At 27.7% G+C, this 23,492-nt stretch overlaps 1 protein-coding gene across 1 annotated transcript in view; it reads right to left on the reverse strand.

Annotated features, from left to right (window-relative positions):
* Nucleotides 1-18,445: 18,445 nt before the first annotated feature.
* LOC129611260 (gamma-1-syntrophin) overlaps nucleotides 18,446-23,492 on the reverse strand; it is a 108,366-nt gene continuing 103,319 nt past the window's right edge. Inside the window, exon 12 of the mRNA XM_055524322.1 lies at nucleotides 18,446-18,584. Within this exon, the coding sequence (XP_055380297.1) occupies nucleotides 18,570-18,584 (15 nt within the window). The 3' untranslated portion in view covers nucleotides 18,446-18,569. The remainder of the gene's footprint in view (nucleotides 18,585-23,492) is intronic.

The following is a 23,492-nucleotide window of genomic DNA, read 5'->3' on the forward strand; positions in this document are numbered from 1 at the left end:
AATTTGATTTGTTTTTTGTTTTTGTCTTATAACGAAGTAATTATGATGTGAATGTTTTCTATTTTTTTACAGAAACTTAAAAATAAAAAAAACTTTCAATTTTTATATTACTTTCATAAAAATACAGTCATATTTTCTTTAAATTTATCCACAAATCGTAAAAACGGAAAGGTGCGATGACTTTTGTTGCTCACTGTATGTTCACCATATGATAATATGCCGCTTGTTTGCAAGTAATGAAATTTTAAACCGTTTAGGTAAGCAATGTATGTATGCTATGAATATATTATGGTAATGTACGTATATCGTGAATAGGTAGGTATATAGTAATGTATGTAATTAATGTATGTATATTGTATATGCATTACACCCTTTCCGTTCGGAAAAATAAAATTTTTTATTGAAAAAAAATTTTATTGTTGTTTGTATAGTTTTAATCTATTGTTATGTATGGTTTTTATTGTATTTTTTATTTTTATTTTGGAATTTACGCCGTCTGTTTGAATTAATTTGTATGGACCATTATATGGGCTATCTAATTTGTATTTATTTTCATTTTTAACAAATACTAAATCGCCTATTTGAAATTGTATTGGCTTTAAATTTATATCATATTTATCTTTTCTTTGTTGTTTTACGGTTTCAGTTAATTTTCTTGCCTGTTTGGCAGCATAATTTAATCTGGCTTTTAGTTCTAAGGCATAGTCATCTATGTCTTGAATTGGAATATTATTATTGAAATTTAAATCAGTTGGTAAAGTGGCTATTCTCCCGTAAACTAATTCGAAAGGTGAATAGTTAGTGTCTACGTGAGGCATTGTATTATAGCAAAAAGTAAAGTATGGGATCCATTTATCCCATTCATAGTCTACTGTGAAAGATAATAAATATTGATTAAGAAATCTATGATTGCGTTCTATTGCGCCTAAAGTTTGATGATGGTAAGGTGTAGATTTTAAATGTTCTACACCGAAAATTTTACTTATATTTTGAAAAGTTTCATTAATGAATTCTGTGCCAAGATCTGTTTTAACTGTTTTAAAATTACCGTATCTTAAGATAAAGTTTTCAACTAAGGCTTTAGATATAGTTTCTGCGTTTTTATTTTGAAGTGGTATTGCTTCAACGAATTTTGTTAGTTCGCATTGTATTGTTAATATGTATCTAAAGTCATTACTTAATCTTAGAGGGCCTACAGTGTCCATGCTTATTTGTTCAAAAGGTGCTGATGGCGTGTTTGTAATTTGCAACTTTTCTTTATTATATTTTGTTATTTTATTTTTATTACATGTTTGACAGTTGCTGATGTATTTCTTTACATCTTTATTTAAATTTTTCCATACATATTTTTGTTTTATTTTATTTATAGTTTTCTTGGTACCTGTATGTCCACTTTGAGGACTATTATGATGTTCTACTATAATTTTATTTTTTAATTCATTATTATCGATTTGAATTGGTGGGGTATATAATAATATTTTTAATTCATGCCTATTATTTTCATTTATCATTTTATTGTACAATTTTTTCAATTTATTCATATTTATTTCATTAAAAATTTTGTCTTTATTTGACAAGGCTAGCACTTCTATATTTTTCTTTTGTGTAAAAATAATAAGCTTCTCCAAGATCGAACCTAAGTCGCGAGATGGATTATCACTTACTATCGGTACCATAATTTCCCCGTTTATTTTCATTTTTATTGTCGACAAATTTTATTTTTGGTATACCATTTATTTCTGTAATGGAAGTACAATTCCATATAAAACATTTTTCTTTATTTTTATTATTATTTTTACTTTTGTTTTTATCTATAGTATTATTTTTCTTACTTATACTACGAGTTACTATATTAATGGCGTGGGTAGGGATCATTTCTTTTAATGTATTTGTATTTATTTGGATGCGTGATAAAGCATCTGCGTTAGTATTTATTTTTCCTTTCTTAAATTTTATTTCAAAGTCATAGTCAATAAGATCTATTCTAATTCTTGTCATTTTAGACGATGGATTATTGTGTGTAAATAGACTTACTAAAGGTCTATGATCTGTAACAATTGTGAATTTCCTGTCGTATACATAGGGTCTAAAATAGGATATAGCCCAATGTATACTTAATAATTCTTTTTCTATTATTGGCTTATTTAATTCATGTTTATTCAAAGATCTACTAGCGTAAGCGATTGGCCTGTCACTTCCGATTTTTCCTTGAGATAAAACTGCGCCAAAGGCAAAATCTGAGGCATCTGTTGTTATAATAAATTCTTTATTGAAATCTGGGTAGGTCAGAATAGGGGGTTTAATTAATTTTTGTTTTAAAGTTTGGAATGATTTTTCACAATCATCCGTCCAATCAAATATTACATTCTTTTTTGATAAATTATTAAGTGGTTTTGCAATTTGTGCAAAATTTTGTATGAATTTTCTATAATAATTGCAAAAAGCTACGAATCTTCTTGCGTCATCACAATTTTTTGGTGTGGGGTAATTAATTATTGTGTCATATTTAGATGGATCAGGTTTTACTCCATCCTTTGTGATTAAGTGTCCTAAGTATGTCACTTGAGTTTTTAGGAAATTACATTTTTTGGGATTTAACTTAAGGTTATATTCCCTAAGTTTTTGAAATACTTTAACTAAATTATTATTATGGTGCTGTAAACTACAACCGAAAATTATTATATCATCGACATATATGAAGGCTTCTGAGTCTAGTCCAGCTAGAGCTATAGAGAGCATTCTCTGAAAACTATTGGAAGAAATTTTCAAGCCAAAAGGTAATCTTTTGAATTGGTAGTGTCCTTTATTTGTTGAAAAAGCAGTCACTGGTTTTGATTCATTATCTAATTCTATCTGATGAAATGAATTACTTAGATCAAGTGTTGAAAAATATTTTGCTCTGCCAAGACTATCCAAAATATCTTCAAGACGTGTAAGTGGAAATTTGTCGTCGACTATTTTCTTATTTAATTGTCTATAGTCTACAACCAATCTCCATCTTTTTTCGTCATTTTCAGATTTCTTGGGTACTATTAACAGAGGTGAATTATATGGGCTATTGGAATTTTCTATAATTTTGTTTTTAAGTAGTTGATCTACTTGTGTTTGTATTTCTTTTAATTGTGTTTGAGGTAATCTGTAATTTTTTATGTAAACTGGGGTTTTATCTTGAAGTGGAATATTTTGTGTATAGAAATTGTTATGTGTTAATTTATCTTTTTCTAATTGAAATATGTCTGAAAAGTTTTTGCAGATAGTTAGAATAGTTTGTTTTGCTTTTTCATCTAAAGTAGTCATATTTAGTTCTTTCAATAATTCTTCAGTTCTATTTTGTTTTATACTTGAAATTTTTAATATGTCGTAATTTTTTAAAGGTTTTATTTTGGGTTGCAAATTTGTTATTGTAGCACTTCGGTTATTTGTATTTAGGATTTTTATATGGGGTACACCCTTTGCAGGTATAATTGAATTTGCTAAGAAAATACCTTTTCCTAAATCTTGGTTTAATATGACACTGTCCTCTTCAATTTTTATGTTTAGGGGGTATATTATTTCTGTCCGTGCAGGAATATTAATTTGATTGTAATTTGGTATTTTGGTTTCAATGGGAACTTCAATTTCTTCTCCATTGACCTTTATAGAAAACAAGAATGTATCAAAATCTAAAATACATCTGTATTTATGGAAAAATTCTGAACCTAATATGCCGTCAGTTGGAATTGGAAATTCTGAGCCTACTACATGGAATTTATGACTCATATAAGTATTGTTAACTTTTATTTTTAAAGAAATGGTTCCTACTGAATGAATTGGGTGTTCATTCACGCCTGTAATTTTACATATTTCATTGCTATTTATAAAATCTTCATTTTCTATTAGTTCTTGTTTTATTATGGAGATCTCTGCTCCTGTATCTAATAATAAATTTAAAAAGTTAAAATTGGTTTTCAATTTTACATAATTTATATTATCTTTATTTATCTTAAAGATTTTTGAATTTTCATTTAGATTATATTTATTTTGTTCATATCTCCGATGAGCTCCTCGGAGACCTGACCGTTTCCCTGTTCTATATTTATTTGTCTAACTTTAAATTTCTTATTATTTCTATATTTATTATTGTTATCGTTATTATTCCTATTTTGGAAATTATTATTTCTGTTTTGGAAGCTATTTTTATTGTGAAACCTATTGTTACTATACTTAAGACCGTTGTTGTATTTGTTGTTGTTTTTATTATTTTTGTTGTTATAATAGTTGTTTTTGTAGTATAGGATGTTATTTGTTGTTGTTTTGTTGTTTGTGCTTGCTTCAGTGGCAATTTTGACAGCTTCATTGAATGTTTTGGGTTGTGCTGCGAATATTAGTGAGTGTAGGGGTTCTGATAATCCTGTTTTGAAAGTCCCTAGAGCAAGTTGATCATTGAGTTTTACTATGGTTGCTCTGTGTTCTTCACCTAGTTCGAGTAGTTGTACCATATTTAATTCAGCTATCAGTTTTTCTATTCTTTCTATATATTTGTTGAGTGGTCTGTTGGCTTGTATTGTTGTTGATAATTCAGTGGGTATTGTAGTTTGGTTTTTTCTGTTTGAAAAAACTTTGTTAAATATTTTCTCGAATTCAACGAAATTTTCAGGTTTAGCTTCTGTTATTATTTTGTTTCTTGTTTTTTCATTTATTCTTGTATGATAGATAAACTGAATTAATTTTTGTTTATCTGTTTCTTTTGTTGCGTCATATAAATATTTGGTTAGATTTATAAAATTGTTTAAATTTTGACTTTCACCGTCAAATAGAGGTATTATCTTAATTGTCTTATCTATGTCAAATTCCATTGTTGCTTCTTTTATTATTGTTGTGTTGTTATCTTCACTACTTGTATCTGATGTCAGGGTTGTATCCTGTTCTGTTATATTCTCCAGTTTTGTAATTTTTGTTAAATTTATGTATACTTTCAAGAATTTTTCATGTATTGCTGCTTTAATTTGCTTATCTAAAGCGCTATTTTTCAATATATTGTTATATTTTATTTTGATGTTATTTATTGTTTTTCTTTCTTCTAAGTCTGAATTTGTTATTCTTTTTTCCCTAGAATAGAGATTTTCTAATTTCTTTAGGGTTTCTATTTGTTGTAACAATTCATTGATGGACATTAAAAGAGAATTTTTTGTTTATATATTCTTTATTTTAAACAGTAATATTTGTTAGTTCTTTCTTAATCGTTTTCTTTAAATAAGTAGCAAAGTATTTAAGTAGTATTTTTACGATGGTTAAGATTATTAGTATTATTATCAGTATTACTATTGTTTGTTCCTGGTTTGTTGTAATGGTAGGTTGTATGGGCTGGATCTCTGATGGTTGATTGTTAAACGTTGTAATTTCTTCATTCTTACTAGTTCCTGTTCCCATTTTTACGGAATTTGAGCTCTTTTATTACTACGTTTAGTTCTTGCTGGAATGCTTTTCTTTGATTGATGTTTGATATTGGTATTAAATATTGTAGTTCTGCCTTCTTTTGTCTTAATTTGACTAATCTTCCTCCTCTTGTTTTTTGTTCCTTGGGCTTGGGTTGTTTGTCTGGCTTCTTGAGTATATACCTGTTGAGGTATTCTTTCGCGCTGATTGTCTTCTTTTTGTTTAGGTTCTCAATTGCTTCTTTTGTCTTTCTGATTTGTTCGTCAATTTCTTCAATTTCTTCTTGGTATTTTGTTGCTAGTGGTCCCTCAGGTGTTGATGGTAGATCCAAAAATTTCCCTGGTGTGGGTGGTCTTTCTAATTCTACATAGTTATTAGATGTTGGTGGTCTTATTGTAGGTTCAGTTGTGGCATGGGTCGCCATGTAATAAGTTTATATTTATATATTCTTTATATTTGAATTATATTTTCCCTAATGGCGATAAACGCCGATCTATCCAAGTTTGGCACTACTGCCGATTTGGAGAATCTTCAGTTTTAAAAAGAAAAACAAGATGTTTGTAGTTTCGATTCAAAACTTTGATTGTTTATTTCAAAAACTTATTCTACTATTTATACTAAATTCTTATTCTAAATTTACTTTAAATTGTTATTGTAATATTTACAATATGTTTCTTAAAATCTAGGTTTCTAGTTAATTATTTCTATTTCCTGGAAAAGAAAGTGCAATTCATATACCTTCATTCACTCATTACTTAAAATTACGTCAAACAATAATACTGACCGAAAATGCATAGGCTTGCATTTTTCATATTAACATTATGCATACCGCTTTATACTCTAATGTATAATATAAACATAAAGGTATACATTGTTGTTATACACATCATAAAGTGTAAGCGAAACATATGTTCACCATATGATAATATGCCGCTTGTTTGCAAGTAATGAAATTTTAAACCGTTTAGGTAAGCAATGTATGTATGCTATGAATATATTATGGTAATGTACGTATATCGTGAATAGGTAGGTATATAGTAATGTATGTAATTAATGTATGTATATTGTATATGCATTACAGTACTGTCTTGTCTCATTCTCTTCATTTTGATTTTAAATTTTTTTTTTAATTTAATTTAATTTTAAGTATAATTGGATGATCAATTCAATACTAATTAAATTTTTCTAATTTCTTCTCTATTTATATGCGGTTCTATGGTACCGAAAGCTTATAATTCTAACATTATCATATCTTTTGAAATTCTTAAAAATTATATTTAACTTCAAGGTTAAATTAATACAATTTGAAAATACGCTTGACGGATGTATGTGGTTTTATGCTACCCAATTTTCAAACTTTTATATTTTCTTCTTTTATGCATGATTTTCTTATTAAGCTGAAAATCATGCATAAAAAATCTGAAAACCAAAGTAAAATAATAAGACATTTTTTAAAAGATATTTTTTTTTCTTTTATTTTTCAATATCAAATGTTAGTTGAAAGAAATTATCTTTACAACCAACAATTGTAAAAAAGTATTCAAATTTTTTATTTTTATTTTTTAATTTTTTATTTATTTTTTCTATGTATTTTTGCGGATGTCTCTCCGCATAAAAAGTAGGCATATACGTGTAAAAATCTTTACACTCTACTTTCACGCACTCCTTCTTCTTTCGCTCTTTGTCCTTGAAGAAGGAATTAGATCTCGATAGTCCTAGTATTTTGAATCTCACTCCATGCTCCAGGGAGCTGAATTTTTTGTATTGTTTTGTGGTGTTTAATGCTTCTAGAAAAGCTTCAAAGTCCTCCGTACTGGAACTGCTGGTACTGTCTTGTCTCATTCTCTTCATTTTTATTTTAAATTTTTTTTTTAATTTAATTTAATTTTAAGTATAATTGGATGATCAATTCAATACTAATTAAATTTTTCTAATTTCTTCTCTATTTATATGCGAAATAAAAATTGTTAAGAGGATGTATGCGGTTCTATGGTACCGAAAGCTTAGCATAATTCTAACATTATCATTCTACATATCTTTTGAAATTCTTAAAAACTATATTTAGATGTATGCGGTTTTATGGTACCGAAAATTTATTGCATAATAATTTTTATTAACTTGAGAAATATATACGGTTTTATAGTGCTATTTAACTTCAAGGTTAAATTAATACAATTTGAAAATACGCTTGACGGATGTATGTGGTTTTATGCTACCAAATTTTCAAACTTTTATATTTTCTTCATACGTTTTAGTATGTTAGAATTTTTTTCATATTTTTTATCGCTAATCATGTAAATTACACTCCCATATTAAATGTGCTAAAGAATTTGGAATATAATTGTGGTTAAATAAAATTTAATTTCTAAATATTAGTACACATTTAAAAATTTAATTGACTACAGCTAAACAAAATAAAAACAAAAAATAAAAAGACAATGAATACACCAAAAACATTGAGATCGCAAGTTTTGGCTGCATGGTTCAACTCGAACCAATTTGACTTCGAAACATATATAAAATTTAATTCAGACTGGCACATCAAGTTCTACTGCATTGGTTGGAAGGATGTTAATCAGAAAGGAGGACTTACCATCCAAGACATAATGCAAATAACTTAATGTGACTTTATTCAAAGCTTGAGTGTATGAAGTATGATTCTTACTTCTAAATAACAACATTTTTGCAAACGATATTTTCTTATTTAATAAACAATCACTATAATTTTTTATTCTTAATTTTTTAACAATACATTTTTTTACACCTTTTGCTTTTATTATGTTCTTTTTATTTAAAATATCAATAGAATACATTTTTGCTCTAAGTCCTACTCTGTTTTTGCTCTAAATTTTTTAATAATATTACCATCGCATTCATCTTTCATCATACCGAGAACCTTTTTATTTTTTAAAGGGATATTATAAGTGTTGTTTTCAGGGAAACCAGAAGTATCAAACTGTGTGTCTATATCATCTTTTATACCACTATAAAGATCTTCAGTTTTTATAGTATATATAAAAGAATCAGTATCTATATAATTAAGTAATATATTATTTTTATATTTAGCAAGCACGTAATCATAGTGGAAGTTATACATTTTCCATTTGAAAATTTCTAAAACAGTAAAACCAACATAAATTGGTTTATTGTAATAAACATTTACCCTTTTCATTTCAATTGCAGCCATTTCATTCGTAAAATGAGTGATGCTATGAAAATTGGGTTTTGCTATTAGATCACGTGTTTCCTATTGCTTTCCCAACTGTTTTTAACAATTTTTACGTCTCTTCTTTTATCAATGTTTTCTATTGTTTTACCGTATACAGCATTATTTAATAATTTAAAAAAATTTTTTTCAAACGATTGCTAGAAGCTCTTTTTCGATGGTTGCGTATCGAGTTTCATGCTTGTTTAGAGTTCTAGATATATACGATATTGGATGATTATTTTGAGAAATAACCGCGCCAATTGCTATATTAGATGCATCCGTTGTTATGACAAAAGGTTTTTCAAAGTCAGGATGAATTAAAATTGGGTCACTTATCAAGAGATTTTTTAACATATTAAAGGCAGTTATATATTCATTATCTTTTAAGTTAATTTTTGCGCCTTTTTTCAAATATTTTGTTAAAGGATACGCAATTTTTGCATAATCCTTAATAAACTTCCGGTAATATCCTGTAATACCCAAGAAGCCCCTAATTTTTTTGAGTGTTTTAGGCAAACTGATATTTGAGATAGATTCGACTTTTGCCGGATTAGGTTTTATACCTTCGTTAGTTATAACTTAGAAACTTTGTTTGCTTACATAAGAAGGCACATTTGTCTATTTGGATCTTTAAGTTTACTTCAGTTAACTTTCTTAAAATTTTTTGGTTGGAATCTATGTCTTCTTGCAGTGATGTTTAATAAATTAAGATGTCATCCATATATACAATGCAAATTTTATTAATAATTTCTTTCAAGACGTCGTTCATTAAACGCTGAAAGGTCGAGGGCGCGTTTCTTAGCCCAAATGGCATTCTTATAAACTCATAATGCCCAGTTGATGTGGAAAAAGCAGTTTTGGTCTATCTTTAGGCTCTACCTCGATTTGGTGAAATCCTTTAGCCAAATCATAGGTAGTGAAATAATTAGCTTTTCCAAGTTTCTCAAACACATCTTCAATGTTTGGAATGGGGTAGCGGTCTTCAACAGTTATTTCATTCAATTTTCGATAATCAATGACAATACGCCATTTTTACTGCCACTGTTATCAGCCTTTTTGGAAACTACCCAAATAGGAGCATTGTAAGGTGAATTAGAATGTTGTATTATTTTATTTCTAAGCATTTCTTCGATCTGCTTATCGACTTCTTCTTTATGAACTTGAGGGTATCGATACAATTTAGAGTACACAGGGATTTCATTTTTCGTTAAAATAGAGTGCTTAATGTGGTTGGTGAAGGTTAAATTATCATCCTCCTTATAAAAGATTTTTTTATTATTTAAAATTAATTTATGTAAAAGCCTAATTTCTTCCTCATTCAAGGTTCTGGTTCATTATTTTTTTTATAACTATGAGAATTGTCTATTTCTAAGGTTTCTATTGTAGTTTAAATTAGTTTTTGTTTGATTACTAGATGAATTGTTTTTAAAATAATTATTGGATTTTTTTATTATTTCTTTATTATAATTATCATTGGATTTATTTTTTCAAAAAAATTATTTAGAAGGAAAAGAATTTTATTTACATGCATGTGCAAGAGAAAATTTTGGGTATAAGTGTACATGTGTTTTACATTATAGTATGTACAAAAAAAAAATTTTTTTTTTATAAATGTAATTTTAAGTAAAGAATTATTATTATTATTCTTTTTTCCTTGCAAATATAATAGTTTTTGTTTCAAGTTTTGTTTCAAGTTTTCTATGAATAATCTACGATTAAAATTCTCAAATTGTTAAAAAAAATTGTATACGATCGGAGTATACATAAATAATAATTGTTGTTTAAAAATGTAAATTTAATTGAATTAGAACTATCTTACTTTTTTTTTATAATTATTGATTGATGTTTATGACTCTGGAATTGATCTACTGATTTCTGGTATGGGTTGGGCTGGCTGAGCTGACTAGGTTGCTAGTTGAATTTCTTTGATTCAAAACAATTTTTTTTTTGATAATATTATATATTTTTTTTTCTCACTTATAGTTCAATTTTTTTTTATTTTTTTTTTATATATTTTTTATTTTGGGTGTATTTTGGAATTGATATTCTATTTTGAACTCAATATTTAATATTTTTATTTTTGTAATTTTATTTTATTATATCACAGAATATTTGTTTGTTTTTTATAGTTAAATCAAAAATTTTATTAATAATTAATTTTTAGTAGTTAATTATTTTAATTTAGTAGATAATTATTTTAATAATTAAATTTTTTTTTGTTTTTTTACTTTTTTCGTGTAATTCTCATACACTTCAAAATGTTTTACAGTCGCGGTTGCAGTTTTTTTTTATTATTACGCGAACCGATTTCTGCGCCAGTTATCTATGAATCTACAATAAAACTTCCTCGTTTACGGTTGAATCTAGATTGACTCTTTTAATTTAAATTATATATAAAATTTTACAGTTATTTACAATAATTTTGCTTATTCTACATTAATTTATAATAAAAACAAAAACAACAGACAAAAATAAAGAAATGAATGTACAAATAAAGTACAGGTGTTATGTTCAAAAAAAAAGGTAATTATTTATTATGCTTTGAGACCATGTGGAAAGCTTTACCGTGTGAATGCAAAAACCTTTATTCAGCAAAAACCGATCATGCTCGTTTGCGATGATCGCCTCATGTTTAGTATAAGCATTTCGAGCAAGCATAATCACAAGGTCATTAATTGTGTATTAATCAAATATAACAATATTCTTCTCTTTTAGGGCAATCTCGTTCAGTTAGTCTGTGATTGCCGTTACAGTTTGCGCATTTTGGACGACTGTCAATGTTTTGTTTTTGGGAACATTCCTGAAAAGAATGATTTTCGCCACAAAAAGAACATCTCACTTTTAAATGGCAATTTACTGCAACATATCCAAAATTTTGACAACGCGAACATAATGTTGATCCTAAATTTTTTCGTTTGTAGATGTCCTATGTGACAATAACATTAAAAATTGCTTTAAATTCTTTAAGTTTTTTCAAATTAAGCTCGGATTTTCGTTCAAATTTTACAATATAAACATATTGTTCGTCATATCTTTTATTTTTAAGAGGAATTGGTGTAAGTTCCAAAACTGGTTTTATACCAAATTGTTCTAGTTCAGCTTCGATTTCTTCAGGTTTCAATGTGGGCAAACAATTTAAAACAAATTTTAGAGGTTTTTGGTCTCTTAGTTGATACGAAAAATGCTCAATCTGTTTTTCGATTAAATATTTCAGCAAAAATTCGTGGTCATTAGAATTTTTCATTTGAACCCTTATTCCAAAAGACGTCAATTTGATTTTGTAAACGTCTTTAAGTTTTTCCTTTTTAAAAATATCAGGAACATTTTTAAGGGACAAACCCTTGATTATAATCGGTGGACAATATTTAACAACATTGTTTTCAGTTTTTTCGTTGATATGAATTACATCATCTTCATCTATATTTTTCAATAGATCGAAGCGATTTTGAGTTGAATTTAAACTGGATTCTCCCATGTTAATTCTTTTATTATTGTTGTTGTCAGATGCATCGGATGATGCTCTTTTGTTGTTTTGTTTTTGTACCCAAGGGGTTTATCACATTGTTCTTGCAAAGTAGACAATGTGAGTCATTAAAGAGAAAAAAAAAGAAAATAAAAAAAATTATAACCGTAATAAACAAATTAGAAGAAAAAGAAAGAAATAATTAAAATAATATTGAGTGTATATTGGTATATACACTCCCATGTACAAAACAAATCGCACTGTAATGATAATCAATTTAAATAATTGATAAAGGAAATGAAAAGTTAAATTTGTTTATGATAACCCACGCACTACTTTTTGCTAGAAATTCATCGAAGAATCATCTCTGAAATTATTTGCCACCTTGTGCGAAACACCCTGTATAACATAAGCAACGACTGTAAAATTTAAAAATAATTAGAAGCAGAAGTGCGAATCGCACTAATTTCGAATATTTTTAAAAACATTAAAACAAAATTAACACGTTGAGCTTCATGACTATAAAAAATATCTTGTAACCCATGAGCAAATCTAAAAGACTTCGTACAGTCCGTACTCACCTTTAAGCGATCCTATAATTTAGAGAAACTAAGTATATGTATAAGTAAAAGAGCTACATATAAAAAATTTTAGCCTGTTTTTCTGTAGAAATTAAATTTGTCTCTGTGTTACTAATGATTACGTTCAGCAATGATTCAACGCATATACATTGGTTTTCTTATGTTCACAATTTTTGACATTTTAGATTTGTTCACTGGCATATATGCATGTACATTAGTAATTAATTTGATAAAGAAAGGAAAATTAAAGCTTAGATAAGGCTTGCCGTTGGCTCGCAAAATATAAAAAATTTTATCCATATGCCCCCAGCGCTCATTATAGTCAATCAATAAGTAATGACTTGAAATGAACATGAACTTAAGTTTCAAAACAAAAATACAAATTTCACCCCTCTATACGTTGACGGTTTGCACTAGCACACGTACAATATGCATGAATTGCATGCTTAGTATGAATATAGCAGTGCTCTGCAAGAATAAATTCATATTGAAATGAAGCTACAGATGTCATATACACATTAGGTTCCACATAAACTTAACATATTAACTAACATAATATGTTATAATATTATTTACAAGCATTATGCTGATTTACATAAAAAAAAATCGGATGCGGTAACACATGACCACAAGATATTGTCTCGTGGCCTTTCAAATCTCCTTACAAAAGGCATTTCAAACGAAAATGACTTTCAAATCTCCTTACAAAATTTAGGTGGCTAATACGCTTTATGTTAACATACCTAGAAAAATGTAAATTTAGCTCTTATTTGCAGCTCACTTTACGCTAACGAAATTCCCTTAAAAGGTCGTCAGTTAATTTTGGTAGCAAACCGAATTGGAATTTTTAATTTCAAGAAATTCCATCACTTAGTTCCAGGGTATGATAACAAATCAAAATTCGGTCCATGTTTCGGCTTCCGAGCGGTGTAAACACACTGAATATAATCGTTCACTTCCACGAAAATTGGGTGATTTTTTCTCTTTATATGCGCAAAAATGTAAAGTTGACCCGTATTTTGTGTTTTATTTACTTTATATTTATATTATGTCGAATGTCTTGACCATCACGACTGTAAACGAATAGAACCTTAATTATTATATGCCTATGTACTCATTTACATGCATATAAATATTATTTTTTCTATTGTAACATAATACAAATGCATGTAATTAACCCAAAACTTTCTTGGATGCTTAAGTTTATGAGTAAAACCAAAAATAAAAAAACTCTTTTTTGAGTATTATTTTATTTCGTATGCGTTATTATGATTTATGATTCATGTACGAATTATATTTCTTTGCTGATTTTATTAATTTTGCAGAAAATGTATAACAAAAAACAAAACAATAATATTAAGAATAAATTATACAGAAACGAATGTTATCGCCTCTGCGCTGCGCTGCGTAACAGGCTTATTAAACTTATGACAAAATAAACAAAACAAAAATAAAAAAGTTCTGCAACAAATCTGTGTACAATTTGTATAATCTGTGTATAATAAATGATATTATACATGCTTAAAATGTTGAGAGAATTCAGAATTATTTTTTTTTGTTTTTTTCGTTTTCTTTTTCTATGTTATTGTTTTGAAGATAAAAAATATAAGCGAAAGCAGTCGATGGTTGCGCCATCGGATTTGGCTTGTATAATATAATATATGTATGTAGATGTTAAAAAACATTTTTGTAACAATATGTTAATTTGGACAGTTAAGATAATTTGAAAACCGAAATAAAATGCGAAAGATGTAGTAATACGAATTTTTTTTGAATAATGCTTGCGATATTTTCGGCCGTCATTATAAGCTTACATAACGTAATAAACTTTATAATTTGTAATACAGTTGTATTGAACATTTAGGTAAATTTTTTACTGTAGATCCATTAATTGATAATTATAATATGTATAATGGTTTTCATTGATATTATCGTATTATATGTTTTAATATTAATATAAATAAATAAGTTTTAAATCTAAAAAACCTTGTCATTTCTTTCAAAATGATTGCAACTTTACAGGTGTTAAATACAGATGAGTTACAGATGAGGTGTGTAAAATACAGGTGAGTTTACAAGTAAAAAAACACAAAATTTCATTGTAATTTACCTGTGGAGAAACAGTGATTAATAGTGATATTGGAATAAAAAATTGCAATGTTTTAAAAGTTTTTTGATATCTACTAAAAATAACTCAGAGGGTTCACCGGGTTTTTGATTTCTTGTATGAAATAAATACGGTTCAAAAACTTCATTTGTTTTTGGTGTATTGGAGAATGCATTTTTTATTGTTTCAATGTTCTTTTTTTCTATTTTAGTCAATTTAAAAGTTTTAAACAATTCTAGATTCTAGAACTTTTTGGAATTCTGATTCCATTGGTTACAAATTGGGATAGTTTCTCTTTTAATGCTTTGATGAGCTCAATTTTGCGAAATTCGCTAAAACAGATCTTTAGAAATTCAGAAGAGGCTCGGCATGTGTTGTAACTCCGTTTCCTATAGGAATTATCAACTGTTTTCGAAAAGCATTTAAAGGTCCTTATCAGATTCGAATTATTTTCTTTTGCACTATGTGCAGTATCTGTAGATGAGGAAACTCAATTTTCGTTATTTTGTGCGATTTCCGTTTCGGATGCTGAGTCTGTTGAAAAAATATTTGCTGTTTCGCTTAAAACATTAATTTTCATTTTTAGAATGGATAGCGCGTCAGCTACTTTGTTTGTGCGATCTGGTTTGTAAACGAGTTCGTAATTGTATTCCTCTAGGCTCCAACGTTTTAGCTTGACATTATTGTTGCTGTTGCTTAAGGTGAACGTTAGAGGCTGATGGTCCGTCACAATTCTTATTTTCTTTACTCCATAAAGGTAATTACGTAATTTATCCATCGTACACATAATCGCGAGCGTCTCCTTTTAAGCTGCCGTCTAGTTCTTTTCGGTTTGATTGAGTGATCGTGATATGTAAGTAATTGGTTTATTCTTTTCGATATCATCCTGCGACAGGTTTGTCGGAACCAGGGAAAGAAGACTAGTTTGTCGGAACTAATTGACCTGACGATAATTCCTTTAGTTCTTGAAATGCTGTTAGTTCTTCTGGTTCGAATTCGAATTCAATTTATTAGGCTAATTAACTTTAATTTGGGCATTCTTTCCTCTAGTAATATTGGTGAGTGGCTTTGCGATTTGCTCACAGTCTTTTATAAATCGCCTGTAATATGACGCTAACCCTAGAAAGGACTAAAGCTCTTTTAAGTTTTTTGAATCCGCTCTAATACCTGTTCTAGTGATAATGTGATCGAGAAACTCTATTTCTTTTTTAAGCAATTATGTCTTTTCCAAATTTACTTTCAGATTAGCCTTTATAAGTTTTCTGAATACTCTTTCTACATTTCTCAAATGCACTTAATCATTGCTAGCACCAAATATGATTACGTCATTGATATAAGATAAAGAGCTCCAAGAAGCTCACAGAATATTTCGATTAGTTTTTTTAGTTTAATTTCAATGTTGTGATTTTGAAATTTATTCTGATATTGTCTCCAGCAGATTTGATTGTGAAAAATTTCCTGACTGGTAATGTATTTAGTGCTGATTCTGGCTTTATAAAATAAGGCTTGTTGTTTTGTGTTATATACTCTAAGTGTGGTAAGGCTGAGATCCGAAAATTTACTTGTTGTTCGTCACATTCTTCTACATAATTCTCTTCACCTGAATCTTCATAATTTTCGATATTTTCTTCAAAGGTTTTTTGTTGCTCTTAGGATTGTAGATGGAATACTTTGTGTGATTGATTTCCTGATCGGTTCATACAGTTTACGTTTCTAGACATTTTAAATCTATCCACTTCTATTGGTGCTGGTGGTTTCAGGTTTACTGGTCTAGGTGGTTGATTTGCCAATGTGTTTTGTTGATATTGGTTGAATTGCAGTCTTGCCATTTGTTGGTTTTGTTTTAGATGTTGATATTGGTTGTGACTAGAAGTATGGTATTGTGGGTTCCCCTCTCTTTGTGAGTAGTTTAGAACAGGTTTTTTCTTGAAAGCTGGTTAATTGGAGAAGTAATGGTGTTGCTAATGTTCTTGTTGTGTATCGGTACGTTTCTATATTTAAATATTGTATCTCGAAACATGGTGAATAAGCCTTTGGTAGAGTCTGAGGGCGTTGTATGATTAATATTTTTGATAGGTCACCATTGCGGCCTCTAATGAATGCGTCTTGAGCCCGGTTGTGATTTGTTTCGCTTAACACCGTTACTATGTAATGTGAGTAGTCTTCTGTTTTTATTTTATTAATGCTGAGGAAAACCTGATTGTTTACAGCTGATTTTACTAATGGAAAAAATTCGTCTATGGTTCTGTTTCTTTGCGATAGATTTGTTAGCTGATTTTGCCCTCAAATCACGCTTGTCTACATAGTATAGCGACAGGCAAGCTTTTATTTCTTCCCAGCTGGTATCGAGATATTGTATTAAATCAATGCTGAGTCCACATTTTTTCGTATCTTTTGCCGAATACTTGTTTTTGACGATTTCATAATCCCGTAGAACAGATTCCACATTCTGCATCCAAGAAACATAATGTGTTGGGCTTCCCTCGATTATGTGTAGTTCTTTTAAGAAGTCCGAAAGTTTTCCAATGTCTTTCAAGTCCTGTTCAGACTGTCAGCCAAACCTATTTTTTACTTACAATTAGTAAAAAGTAAAAGTTTCGTATTACAAGATTTAGCAAAATAAAAAAGTGTCAACCTCAGAGTCTGGTTTTAACTGTACACGGTCTGTAGTAGCCTAACTTATATAATATAATTCATAACATATGTATGTGTATATAATTCAATTAAGCAATAATGGTTTTGATTAGAAGGCAGTATTTTTGTTTTTAATAGAAATTTAATGGAGCTTAAAATTAAGGACCAAAAATTGGCAATTTGAGAAATTACAGGGGTATTAATCAAACAAGGGTGGAGGTAAAAAAAAATTTGGTGTGGTAAGGTAAAATATTTATGGATATGACTAAGTTCATATTTGCAATAATTACTGTTACCTGCGAAGTATGTATTTCCTTACACCTCCGTGTATTCAATTTTTTTACATATATTGCAATTATCAATGTTTGCGGTAAAAACGTTGCCTCAGAATTCAAAATTATATTCATCTATACTAAAATCAAATTCAAATAAAAATTTAAGTAAATTTTTTAATTAAAATTGCATAACATCTGGTAAAAAAAAGCAAATATCTATCCTAAATAAAATTATAAATTTAATATTATTTAATTATACTAAAATGTGAAGAAAAAATCTTAATCACTGCTGAATATTGCTTAAGAAAATTGAAAAACCCTCTGCATTACCTTATTTATTGAAAAGTTGCATTCTCATAAATTTGATGAGATGTAACTTGGAGGGCAGGGTGTACGTTTAAAAATTTTGTACTAGAGAAGTGATACTTTTTTCAAAACGTATTCACCTACAAATATGTCGGCGAAGTAAATAGGGAAAACGCATAGGCAAAGTCAAACTAATAAGATCTTTTCAAAATTTTTTGGTAATGTGCTAAACATGGAAATTCTGATTTGCAAATAACAAAAAACAAAAGTAAAACTGAAAAAATTAAATACAGAATGTGGTTATAAACATACCATTAACATAATGTCTGTGCAGATAAGTAAGTATACATTAAAATAAAATAAAGTAATTATTAATAGAGATAAATAATTTAATGACATATATAGCAATATTATAGTTAAATTAATTTAATAGAGTATTGTAAATATGTATGTATATAATTTTTATAATATTTGATCTAATAACTTGATTTTTTATTTTTAGGCTATTATAGTATTAGTAATTTTTTTATATAACAAGTATGTATGTATGCAATTGAAAAGCAGAAATATTATGTCTAATTTACAATAAATTTTCCTGAAAAGAAAGAAAAGAAAAGAATGATAATATACGTAAATTCTTTTTAATAATTTGCAAAAAATTTAATATAGGCTTATTACGTATGGCGAATTCATCAACTTTTCATTTATAACTTGCGAATTTGTCAACACTTAATTTTATTTTCATTGTCCAAATTTGTCGACGAATTCACCAATATGCAAAATGAGCCTGTGAAATTCTAAGTTCAATTTAATAGCACAAAGTATGTCATGAATTTTAAAATTAAATTAAGAATTAACTAATAAAAATTAAATAAAATGGAAAATCATGGAAATAGATTATACTTGTGTAGTGTTTAATTTATCTTAAATAATTTATTGTTTTTCTTTTTTTATCAAATTTTATTTAAAATTTTGAAATTTTGAAACTTTAGCTTGATTTTTTTTTGTCGAATGTGATTCTGAATGCAAAAAAATGATTGAACATAAAGTCATGAAACGATTTTTGACGTTTATTGTTACATGTTAAAAATCCGTAACAAAATGGTCCAAATTGAACCAACAATCATAAAAAAAGTTCGAAAATGCATGAATAGAATTTAACATTTATTGAGTTCATTTCTGAATAACAAATTGAATCAGACAAATTTCACGGTAATTTATTTTATGTAACTTTAAGGTAAGTAATGTCTAAATTAGAAAATAAAATGCGTGTATGTAAGTATGTAAGTAATTACAAATATGTAGATAAAGTATTTTCGATTATGTTTTATACGAGTATATAGAGTGTCCGATCCAATTTTGAGACTGCAATATTCTTTAATATAATAATGTTTTATTATATTTTTTTTTGGAGAAATTTCAGTTTTTCAATTAAAAATTTTGTGTTTCAGCAGCTATTACTTGAAAACGGTAAATCTGACACCACACATGACAAAGAAGTTCTCCAGCACAACTTTGCCCTGGCTTTAACGGCTTTAATACTATGACGTGTATTCGTCGGACAGAATTTTTTCAATCAAATGAATCATCTTCCGAGAGCTTTAAAATTTGAATCTGACTTATTTCAATATTCAAAGTAAAGTAAAGTCAAGTTGAATTTGTAACAGCAGTCGTTTATTACCATATTATGAATCTTCGAATTTCATAAAAATCAACTTTGCAATTTAATAATATTCGTATATGTACATAAAAAATATGTTTTGAAGTCAAAAATTTAACTATTAAAAATCATATAACCTTACCTTATTGATTAACTTGTCAATGTAACGATATTTATTCCTATGTACTTAGTTTCTCACAAAATTTTATAAAAATATTTTGAAAATTGGCTTTTTTATATAAAATACTCGTATGTTCTAATAATGAGTGGAAAAAAATAAGAAGCGCGATTACTTCCTCAACTCATTTATAAAGTATTTAATCATGTAATTTTAATTAAAACGTTCCACACGTATTCTAAGGAGATCTCATTTACTCGTACTTATTTTATTGAATTTAGAAACAAAACTTTATTATATTATTTTGTAAGGTAGAAAAACTAAAAAATTATTGTAATCAAATACTGTTACCAATATGTTAAAAAATTTTTATAAAATAAATTACGGCATGTCTTTGTCATGTACATGTTGGCAATTTATCGTGTTTTTAATTTTTAAAATTCCAAATTATATCGATTATTGCTATACTTTATGTCACTTTTTGTATATGATCAATTGTTTTATTTAAAATTGCAATCAAATAATTTGAAAATATTTTTTAGCACGTATAAAATATACATATATGTATACCTAATTAATACATCAGTACCTGAATACAATTTGGTTAAACTTGTAATCTTTTTGATTTATATGATTTTGTTTTCGAAAAAATAAAACTAAACAATGTAAGTGTTACATTTATCTTATGTTATTAAATTAAAAAAACTTGCATTCCAAATTTAGCGCATTTAACTAAATGTTTGTAATTAATAGTTATAATTATAGGTCAAAATAAAATACGAAAATATCCCGGTTTACGATAATGGTAAAATTCATTAATTGTTCTAAATTTATTTCGCTTCTTTTTTCTTGACTTTGCTCCTTTCTAGTTTTATTTTTATGTGACTTAACTTTTTTCCTTTGGCCTTACAAATAAGTGAAATGATTTGCTGAGCAAGAGCCATATTTAAATTTTAACCTACCTACTAAAAATCTTTTGGAATCCAATAAGCGCATCCTTAATATGCATTTAAATGTATGACTATTATAAAATAACTGAAATGTTTACTTTGAAAAGAACTGTCAGAAATGCCAAAATCCAAAAATTTTAGAAAATTCTGCCAGTTTAATTTTTTTGTGATGCGATTTTGTGAAATACATAGTACACTTGCGAATCGTAAATCAATCTATGCAAATTTCCGAGTTTCGTATTTTTACATAATAGGTTTCATAAAAATGCATTTTATACCCGTACGAACGTATGTTCGAAGGATGTCCTAAATTTGCCTTACCGTTTGCGACACTAAGAAATAATGGTCTGAGATATAGACTTATGTATGTTTTTGATAAGCGTCGCATTCTGAGTTGATTTAGCTCTTCGTCTTTACGTCCGTTCGTCCCAACGATAACTCAAAAATTAATTGAGCTAAGTTCACTAAATTTTCACAAATAATTTATTATAGTAAATACCAAAACCCAATTTAAATTGGATATGATCGAAGTTCTGTTTGGGGTACCTGCCATGCAACTTCAAAATTTATTTGACTATACTTAAAGAATTAACAGGATCAACTCTTTTTTTCTCGTTTTAATAATAATTTATGTACTACAATATTAAAATTACTTTCATTTATATGCGAAAATATTTCAAAGATTTCAAATTTAGGAAATAATTGTGTGAATTAAGAAAAAAAAAATTTATTTAGCTTTCTGCATTTATAGTAATTAGGAAAAATTTGTATTTCGGAAACATAAAGTGGCAAAAATTCAAATTTTCCAAATATCGAGAAGAAATAACTTGAGAAATGAACTATTTATTAGTGTCTACAGCTGTTAAAAAAAACGGATTTTAGATAACGGAAAATTTTAATGGTAATTTTGTTACCATTAATTAAGAGGGGTTTTACGTACATCTGAAATTTCAGTGTCTAGGTTCAAGGGTGTTGAAGTTTTGTAAACAAGTTCACCGGTGCACGGATGAACAGAGTGAAACCAATGGGCACTTTTTTTCAAAAATTTCTTAAAAGTCCTAAAAAGTTCTACATAATACCTATGTATGTTGAAATTTACATGAAAAAAAATAAGTCAACTGAAAATTCTGTATGCATATTTGACATTCATTTGACATAAAGTTTTGCAAATGCCAATCTTTAACTTTCACCACAAGCCTTGTTTTTTGAGTAAATAAACACAATATTATTGAATTATTTGGTTTTTAATATTGCGTGCTTTTATTATTTTTCTTTATTTTTTAATTTTTGTTTTTTTATTCTTTTTTTTTTTCTCAATCAAAGCTGTTTTTCTTATATTTACAAAAAGATAAAAAAAAAAAAAAATGAGAAATTATTGGGATTACTTAAAACATTCAAAATTAAAAGAAGTATAGGAGAATAAAAGATAAATTCAAATAATTTAAAAAAATTTGAGCTACATTTTCTGTATTACTTTAACAATAAATTTTAAAAATAATTAATTATTAAATATTTTTTGCTAAAAAGAATTCAGTTTAAATATAACTAAAATAAATTTTTGCATATTTTTTTATACATACTTAAAATTATTAAAAAGTAAATAGAGTGTTTCCTTTTTTTGAAGCCAATAGAAGTTTTAAATAAAGTTAGATCAAACCAGGGGTTTATAATGTAGAACTTTTCCCTCCAGAAATGGAAAATGCTGCTGTTAAAAACTATTTATTACAGTATTCAAATTACTTTCGTTCATATACCAAATTTTTTATATGATTGCATTCATTTAGGATGAAAAATATGAAATATAAAGTGCCAAAAATTCAAATTTTCCAAATTTCAAAACTCGATGACGTGAGAAGTGTTGGAGGTGGCAAAAAATTGCCCCACAGACACACATACAGACAGACAGATGGACGGACGAACAGAGTGATTAGAGATTAGAGAATAAGCATTTTTTTTTCAAAATTTTTTTACAAAAGTGCTAAAAAGGGATTTAGAAACTTTGATTTTTACGAAGCAAACTCTAAATTTACTATTTCGAGATACTTTTTCCAGCACTGTCGTTGGTATTATCGTGAATAATATCAGCGTCAGATTGAGCGTTAGATGGAACCAGTTGGAAGCCCAATTGGTATATTTTTGAAACTTTATAGGCATTAAGAGAATTATTGATCTTAATACGGTAGTTATTTCAATAATAATGTGAATTCAATCACATTTTTAAATAAACTGAATTTAAAGGCTACATTGTGTAAATGTAACGTCAGTTCCCTATGGAAATGGTAATTTTGCTTATTAACAAATGCTTTTAGGTAAAAATAGATCCATATCACTAAACAGAATTTTATTTTTCGGAATGTTGTTCTAGTGTGAATCTCTTTATAGTAATTTGCCAGAGTATACAGAGTGATTCAGAAAGGTATACAACAACATAGACCATTGGTTAGAGGGTCGAAAATGGGTAAAACTTTTGTTCCGGAGTAGGTGCGAAATCTCAAGGGTTTTCGAGATACAGGGATTTTAACGAATTTTCACGAAATTTCTAGTTATCTAAGCTTTTTTGGTTATAGCTTCCGTTCCGAAAAGATAGGGCCCTCAAGCAAACAGTTTCTGAAAGGGCTAGTAAAGAGCTTAAAATAAACACCTTACTTGATTATGTATTTTGTGTTCTTTCGGAATACCAATCATTCGAACTTTAGGAAAAATTAAATTTTTCCCTTTTTTTATTTTTTCAGTTTTTTCTATCCAGGTAATTTCGTTCGAAATTTTTTGAAACTT

Source organism: Condylostylus longicornis, unplaced genomic scaffold, assembly GCF_029603195.1.
Source record: "Condylostylus longicornis isolate FDR11 unplaced genomic scaffold, ASM2960319v2 ptg000048l, whole genome shotgun sequence".
NCBI lineage: Eukaryota > Metazoa > Arthropoda > Insecta > Diptera > Dolichopodidae > Condylostylus > Condylostylus longicornis.